Source organism: Poecilia reticulata, linkage group LG2 (assembly GCF_000633615.1).
Source record: "Poecilia reticulata strain Guanapo linkage group LG2, Guppy_female_1.0+MT, whole genome shotgun sequence".
Taxonomy (NCBI): Eukaryota; Metazoa; Chordata; class Actinopteri; order Cyprinodontiformes; family Poeciliidae; genus Poecilia; species Poecilia reticulata.
Genome location: NC_024332.1, coordinates 16,889,627 through 16,898,413, shown reverse-complemented (window position 1 = coordinate 16,898,413; position 8,787 = coordinate 16,889,627). Strand labels below are relative to the sequence as shown.

General features: G+C 37.5%; 1 protein-coding gene across 1 annotated transcript in view; it reads left to right on the top strand.

Annotated features, from left to right (window-relative positions):
* The window catches only part of mycbp2 (MYC binding protein 2), a 67,045-nt gene that overhangs the window by 9,750 nt on the left and 48,508 nt on the right, over positions 1 to 8,787 (top strand). The window contains exons 3-9 of the mRNA XM_017309059.1: positions 2,031 to 2,246; positions 4,350 to 4,503; positions 4,615 to 4,811; positions 5,620 to 5,862; positions 6,028 to 6,099; positions 7,018 to 7,114; positions 7,214 to 7,291. Coding sequence (XP_017164548.1) covers positions 2,031 to 2,246; positions 4,350 to 4,503; positions 4,615 to 4,811; positions 5,620 to 5,862; positions 6,028 to 6,099; positions 7,018 to 7,114; positions 7,214 to 7,291 — 1,057 coding nt within the window. The remainder of the gene's footprint in view (positions 1 to 2,030; positions 2,247 to 4,349; positions 4,504 to 4,614; positions 4,812 to 5,619; positions 5,863 to 6,027; positions 6,100 to 7,017; positions 7,115 to 7,213; positions 7,292 to 8,787) is intronic.

The following is an 8,787-nucleotide window of genomic DNA, read 5'->3' as shown; positions in this document are numbered from 1 at the left end:
CGAATTGTTTGCATTAGTTGCTCTATGGTCAAAATTGGCTTTAAGGAAATGCATTAGACAGATTTTTTTTCAGCATTAAAGCAAACTTAATAAATCAGTTAAACCCGGTGACCTATTTCACTATTTCTTTACATTTTTCTGGAAAAAATCTGTATCCAGCCTAAATTTTACACCACCTATTAATTTCTTCTGTAGCTGATTTCCAAATCTTTTATTTTTCTCATTTTAAGAAAATAAGTTGTAGCATTGGCCAAATGTTTATTTCTGCAACACTGTTCACTGGTAGTAAGAAGCTACTGCTGACGACACTCACGTTAACAGGCAAAATGATCTAACATGTTTCATTTTGTTAAATTATGGAACTATATTCCCTCCTGTCCCTTTAGCCTTTTCTGAGATGACACCKCTGTTGCCAAACAAAAAGACTGTGGCCACACGCTGCGGTGACTCACACCCAATCTGTTGCTCAATGAACAATATATGTCACAATGCCAAATTCTGTAGCCTATCATACTTTACTGTTTGCAAAAGAGCATAAAAAATGAGCTGTTCACTGTGATTTCATTGGACCTGTGTGATCCTTTCTGATAGTAAGACATCTATGTTCCGGGCCATCAGCAAATTATTGGCACCCTTGGCAAATATTTACACAAAGCCTTAAATTAGCCTTTTATTAACCTTTTTTATTTTATTATTATTATTWTTTTTTTTTTTTAAAGTTCACCCTCATTACTGTTTGCGGTGACGAGACAAACATGGGTCCTCACTCAACTTTGCCTGTTACACTTCGAGTTGTTTAACTTTAATTGGTACAGTTAATTGGTTGTGAGATATTTAAATGGTAAATTTGATCATATTTTTCCCATCTTTAAACAGTTAYTTCAGTTATGATAGATTCTTACAAAATGAATAAATTTATTCCAGCTATATCCTGGATTTTTCTCAAATGTGCATTTTTGTGAGGTTATATGCTTGCTAATTAAAAAAAAAAACTATTTAGTAGATGTGCAAATTTTTGTGTAGAGTACCACATTACTGAAACTCGTTCCACATTTTAGATAGGTGTCGGCCCTGCAACATTAAATACTTCAGCCACAGACCATTGGAGGATATTTCCGGTTGCTTACAACATGGTGGTTAGGTTTGCTAGAAATAAAAACTCTATCTAGGAATCCTAGTTTATCATGCAGAGTATCTGGTAACGTCTGTTCAACAGATGCTGACAGGCCTTGCACATTATGTTCATATAGATTTTTTCTGTCTGTTCTGAGTAGACGGTTACATAGTGATGGCTTTGTGTAAATAATTTGAAGCCCGTTTGGTCGACATACGTTTTAGACATACAGATGTTTTCTAGTGAGAAATCATATATAAAATTGGCCTTAGATGTAGGATTTCTTACATGTCTATTTTCTAGATGCAAGTTGAAAAATCTGTGTGCATAAGACTGACACGACATGACATCTGTCATGAACCTGAAGAATCTTTATGAATCTCTGACTGTTGTCATGAAGTGTCATTTGGTAAATAATGACACTTATAATGCAAAGTTGTTCTAAAAGTTGCATTGAAAGTTARAAGTGTCAAATTTGCATTAAAGTGTCGTTATTTTGTAAATGCTGCAAAGTTGGCACTTTTAATGGACTTTCAATGCAACTTTTAGAGCAACTTTGCATTAAGTGTCATTTTGTACCAAATGACACTTCATGATGAGTCATGGACATTCATTAAGACTCCTTCATGTTTTTGACRGTGTCATGTCAGTCTTATGCACACCTCATCTAATAAAGTGTTACCAATATGTTTGGTTGGAGGAGGAATTCATCGCTTCTTTCAGCAATGAAGAAACGAGAAGAAAAGTTGGGATTTCTATTTAATCGACATTGTGGAAATGTTTTTTTTGTTTGTTTTTTTTGTTTCCTTTCAGTGTTTATGTACTTGTGAATGCACTAATTGAGAACATAGTGACCAAGTAAAGTATTTATAGATCTTTGTTGTTTGTTTGTGTTTTTTTTTTTTTACTTCCACAGGCCGAGAGTCTAGATGGAGCTCTTTTCGTGCCAGACATCAAACTACACAGTAACCCCTCTGCGTTTAATGTCTACTGCAATGTGCGACACTGTGTTCTGGACTGGCAGCAGAAGGAGGCCTCCCTAGCTCTGGCCTCCAGGACCTCGGTGCAGAGTGGCGACTCGGACAGCGAGGAGGAGGAAGAGTACCGTGAGCCGGCGGTAAAGCTGCCAAAGGTATGAACCAAGAAGGAGGTTGTTTTTTGTTTTTTTTTGTTTGTTTTGTGACATTTTTGTAGTGGTGTCATTGCTTTGTGTCTTGGTAGAGACAATAGTAGTTTTGATGAGCTTTTGATGGCTCTAATTGTTCAAATTCATCCTTTTTTTTTCTTTTTTTTTTTTTTACCTGTAAACTTTGTAATTTTGTTGATATTACCAGGAATACCTTTAAGCACTGAAAGCCCTGATCAAAGAAGAATTGTTTGGGGTACAACTTTTCCCCTTGGTTTAGAACAGAGTCAACCTGTGGACTTTTGACATGTTGCTATGGCAGTGGCGTAATTAAATTATGACCCTTGTGCCCGGGTAATTACCTAGCCACWGCCATTTACTGTAGCAAGATGGAATATTTCCTTATGTGAAACAACATGGCTAGAGGTGATCTTGTTTTTGTTTTCATGCCGTTATCAGAACTCAGGAATAGATCAGCTGTTTGGAGACTAAGGGTCTTTAATGTTTGTTTACAGCTATTGCAGGGCCAATGAGGTGGTAAACTTTGCTTCTTAAGCGAACTGTCTACACAATTATCTGCCAATTATTCATTGGTGGGATGGGGTGGGGGGGAGGGAATAGGCTTGGTGCTTGACAGGTGTCGTKCACTGACAACAGAGGAAAAAAATGTAAAAAGATGTTTTCCATTCATGGAAATTTGATTAAATATAACTTGATGTTTTAATCTTTGAAAACAATATAGTATCAGACTTTTTAAATTTATTTTAACATTTTCTGCATTTCACTCACTTTATATCCCCAGTCCCTGATGGTTTGTAGGTGCTGTTGATAAAGAAAMAGGCAGTCWTGTTCATGCTTATTGTGGCTCTAGTTGTAGTTACCAAAAATCTAGCATGTGTAAATTACAGGGTCCTGATTCTTAACATGTCTCTTTGTTGGTGTGTTATTTTTACATACATGCATTTTGAACTTAAACATGGGTGCAGGCTTGGATTCACAAATGCAGAACTGGACTAACATTTTTTTAATACAGCCACTCCTGAATGTGCCCTTAAAAAGCTAAATGATAATTATCTCCCATTGTGCGGTACCCATTAAAAGGTTTTTGTTTGTTCCTTTTTTCTGTAGTCATCTTTCATTCACTCTTTTTTGCTTGAAYAAGATTGCGTCTTGAGTGAATAACTGCATCAGAGATGGAAACCCCAATAATCTCTTTCTTTAGTGACTCACTTCAGCTCTTTCTGAAGTGAGTCACTGYACACTGAAGATGCTTACAGAACTTCATCTACAAAGAGCAAAGATGAGACCAGTCAACAAGGTCCAAAAACACTTGTTGACTGGAAAAYTAGAGCCAAACCCTYCTCACCCCAGGATGGAGGCCACTCTACTTCTCCTGAATCTGACCCACTGTATAATAAAAAAAAACTGCTACTGAAGCATTGTTTACCATGTAAATATTCCACAGCAATGTAGATTCTTTCATTATGGATTATGATAAAGAGATGCAAGTCTTCATGCTTACATAATCTCTGAGCCAAACTCTTTGATGATACAACGCTTTTTAGGATTGAGTTTTAATTCCATTGTGTTGATGACAAGATGGATGCTGCAAATATGTGTTGGCAATGTTAACAACATGAATGTGTTGAGAAAACAATTCTTGACGTATGTTTTTAAAATCTGATGTTATCATTGAATCTGTCCATTTAGATTTTTTTTCTTGGACTTGTATTGCATCTTTTATGCAATAAAGCTTACTTTTAAGTAAGGGRAGAAGAGTTTCTTCAGTGGCATTGCAGYGTTATTTGATTGTCTAACAAACCTTGTTAAAAAAGATGGGAAAGTACATCTGTTTCTGGGCCAAACTCTTCCACATATGTAGACATCCAATTGCAGCTGACATTCTACCCAATGTACTAATTGGATATTTAAACTGACCCAAGTAACTATGCATACTATAGGAGATTGAGCAGAGCAGGACTCCAATCCTTGGTTAATCTACTCTTTGCATTAAAATATGTAGAAAGAAAARCATTTTGTGTTAGCAAAATGTCCAATATCTTTCCTCACTGACYGTTTACACAAACCTGCTTCCTTTCTCGTCTGCAGATCATCGGCATCGGCCTGTGTGGGGTTTTTGAGCTGATTAAAGAAACTCGGTTCTCTCACCCATTACTRTGCCTGCGCAGCCTGCAGGCTTTGTTGGACATGCTGCAGGGGCAACAGCCAGAGGGTTTTCAGACGGAGCCTCCTGATGTGTTAGGTAAACTTCTATTTGCACTTGCCTTTCTATAATGGTAATTACTTATTATTCTATTCTATTTTCCAAATATCTAAATCCTYCACATTTTTTTTGTTTGTTTGTTGTTTTTAGAGTCTCTTTTCCAGCTGCTGTTGGAGACCACGGTCCGGAGCACAGGGCCCAATGACCCAACTGGACAGGACATCACCGCTCTGTCCTGTGCATGCCTTTTCAGCCTTGTGGTGGCTTGGGGAGATACGGGCAAAATCCTGCAGGCTGTTTCTGCCATTCTCACAAATAATGGCAGCCATGCCTGTCAGACTATACAGGTRATTAACCACTAAACTTACTTCAACAGACTCCAATAGTAATTATCTACCTGCAGAAGGTATCTCAGAGCATATTTCATAAGAAGACACCTGGTCCCAAATAGGAATGAAAAACATGAATAAAAGTTGTGTGGAGCATAAAGTTTTCTTTTTTTTCCAGTCYGTTCTGGATAGCATAACTTTAGCTGCCTTTGTCCATTTSCTCTGTGCACAGATGCTCAGGGCCACGTCTGGACAGCTCAAATTGAGTTTTGCAAAATGTCAAGCTGCTCTGATTCTCCTTTTTAATCTTGTTACTCTGCTTGAATTCCTCTGTCGGTTAGCTAATCTTCTTTTTGCGTCTGCCTTTCAGCTTCTGCATCCTCTTTCTCTTGTTTTGTTTTGGCCTAAAAGAAAGAAAAACAAACAAAAAAARCTTCAGTTGTATGTAGAAAGAACTCTACACTTGATCAAGGATTCACCGGACCTCTCACAAATTTTATTCCTCACTATGCTAATAAATGCGCTTATATTTTAYGTATTGCCTGGATTGTGAATCATCACAATGTCAGGCGGAGTGGCASAAAGTGTGCTGCTTGGTTGTGCGTGGGTAAACATCTGTGAGATCAGTGACATTTGTAGTCGCTTTAATGGTAATGGTGTCAGGTTGTGTGAAAATGCTTTTGGACAGAAATGTAAACATACAGAAAACTGCAGTTTATGAAACATTACAAGAGTTTGACTCAGATCTGTTGCAAATGTAAATATCAGGAAGTCCCACTTTTTTCTAATCAGAGGTCTACCTGCTTATCTTGTTCAATCAAACCAGGTCCCCACAATATTGAATGCACTACAGCGAAGTGTCCAGGCTGTCCTGGTGGGAAAAATCCAAATCCAGGACTGGTTTGGAAATGGCATCAAACGTGCTGCACTGATGAACAAATGGGTCCTAAAGGAAGTGTCCATTGACGAAGACGAGCGCTGTCTTCTGCAGACTGATGGTTCCTTCCTGTATTTGCTCTGCAAGGATGGACTCTACAAAGCTGGATCTGGATATAGTGGTACTGTCAGGGTATGTGACTCTTCAACATGCATTTTGCTTTTGACTAGTTGTTTGAAACACAAGACAAGAGACTAGGAGAAACTCACGACATGTAACTTCAGCAACTTAGAAAAAATTGCATTCAACAAAGCATTAGTGGAGGTTGTCAACTCACCGAAGCGCAATTCCCCACAGGGACACGTCTACAACTCCACGTCTCGAATCAGGAATCGAAAGGAGAAAAGGTCATGGCTTGGCTTTGCTCAGGTAAGTAGTGCAGCAGCCTCTTCGAAAAACATTTCATATGATACATTTTGCTGTGAAGTTTCAAATATCAAGTTGTTCAAATCTTTCAAGTCATGGCTTAAAATTTATGTTTTTTTTGTTTGTTTTTTACATTTTCTATTCATTTTTTTAAAAGAAATCTCTATGGAGAAGATTTTAAATCAAACACATTTAACTGTTTTAAAGCCAATTACCTTCTCTTACTTAAAGCAAAAAAGTCCACTGGGATATTTTYCTATTTTTATAGTATCGGCATATTTTCTTTTAAGCTAACATTAGCATAATAGGCAATACTGCAAAGTACTTTCTATTTGCATATTGGCTAGCGGTCGCTAAATTCAGCTGCTAATRTAATGATTTTAGCATGTTAGCTGGCGGTTGCTTTTTTTCTAATGCTGGTGCCACTTTTATCACTTGAACTATTGTTGGCTAATTTCAAGCTGTTGATTGTTTTTTGAGGAATTCATTATGATTTCAAAATTGTAAATTTATTTTATTTTTTTGTATAACCTACTTTTGGAATAATGCTTCTATTTTTACGGCTTCCACTTAAAGTTCAGCAATTCTTTCTGTTTCAGTTTGGCTTTTTTAGGAAAGCAGTCCACCCATTCAGTTTATGGCATTCAGACAGCTCTTGTAAAGTTAATGTGATTTTTTTAAAAATGTATTTATTATTTTTCTTCTCTAGTTTGACAATATTGAGGGAACCAACCGGTGTCCCTCAATATTGTTGAATATTGTTTAATAATAACAAATATCAAGCAATCTGTTTTTAAGAAGATCTTAAACTTAAAACTTAAAATGACACTTAAAATCCTAATTCCATGTGTTGTGACTGCCCTGTCAAGAAGAGTCGGCTGTAATTTGAGATGAGTAATACTGTCTGTGTTGTGTCCTCAGGGGTACTTATTGTATCGGGACACAAGTAACCACAGTATGTCGGCTATCAAGATCAACCCTGAGACCCTGGAACATGAGGGTGTGGTCACCATGCCAGGTACAAAGGAAACACATTGACATGCTTTCATCAATGTGCTGTTAAATTAGGCCAACATTAACTTAAGCAACACTATATTCACCTTGTCTCTTGCTGCAGGTCAACATTCAGATGGACAAAACATCATATTCACAGATGGAGAGTACATTAACCAAATAGCAGCCTGCAAAGATGTAAGTTTTCATAGGCTTTTGTTCTTCTTACATTGTATCTAATATAATAGCAAAAATATTTCTGGCTTTTCACATCTTTCAGAAGAAAGATGTGAAGGCTTAAAGCTATAAGAGTCCCTAACTTTTTATAAGTAATCCTGGAAAGAAAACTCAAGCAGCACACCAAGTAGAGAAAGCTGATAACTTGCTTTGAAAAGTAAAGTCATTCAATTTTCCTTATTCTCAGATGTTCAAGTCTGGGGTTTAAATGAGTCAAATAATCCCTGGAAACGTCTCTAAACGTCTAACTTTGTCTTCGTTATCTTCCAGGGAGGGTGTTGGAGAGTTCTTTTAGACAGCTGACTGGCAGTGCGCAGCATCTAGTGAGGAAGGGGCGGCACTAAATTAGCCGACTCTGTTTTTTTTGGCACTTTCTCTGGTGCCTCATTAAAAGAGGTTTAAACATTATGATGGAATTTTTATCTGTTTCAAATTTGAAATATTTTTTWAAAAGAAGAAAACAAAATCTTGGTATACTTTGATGCCACTACCAACCCCTTACTAGATTGCACCAGTTAAACTTAAGGTGGCTATAAAAATTGAATCACTTTTGGGCTGAGAATATCCTTAGATAATAAATTAATATAAATGGACTTCAAATAGTATTTTTCTTAGTCAAACTGAGGTTAGTTGCCTCTCTTTATTCTCTCTGTGTAGCACATGTTTCTCTCCCTGAAATCCTCGGTTGATCATCAGCTGTGCCACAGAGAGGCCTCTCATTGTATCCCTTCATCTAGATGTGTGTGGGCGTGGCAGCTGCGGCCCCACATGCGTGCACTCTCCAGAGAGCTTAACCTCTCCAGCGAAAGCACTTTGTAATGGGAGTGGGGGCAGGGTAATACGTGAAATCCATACATCCACTGTAAGAAGAAGCCTTCTTCCCAGCTAATTGTATGGATGGAGTACTGTTTGGAGGGGAGGAGTTTGTCTGCATTCGTCAGTGCAAAAGCTGCACAGACCACTTGCAGTTAATTGATCGGATGAATGTCCAATACATGACTGTGATCATTGCCATGCTGAGTTATAGTTTCTGTTCACTTGAAGTCGATTCTTGTTTTCTGCTTTGTAAATAGTTGTTTTTATCTACATTTTTTTTATTGCCTCACTCTGGCAGATGTATCATTTTACAGGCATAGAGCTGAGTCAAGTAGGACTWAAGTCAAGGTGCTTTGATCTCTTGCAAATAATTTTAATTAAAAAGACTGTGCATATATTTATCTAAACGAGAAGTTCAGTATGTTGACCCAGATTTTCTGCAGCTAATAGCAACATGTTCTAATYCCTCGAATCTGTCCACATTTTGGCATGTTACAACCACAGACCTCCATGTATTTCTTTGGGATATTTTGTGACCAACACAAAGTTGCCTGCAGCTCTGAAGTGAAAAGATCTTTTCAAGATCTGTTGCAAAACAAAAATCAGGAAAGTGTGGCATGCATTTGTATTCTGTCCTCTTTATTC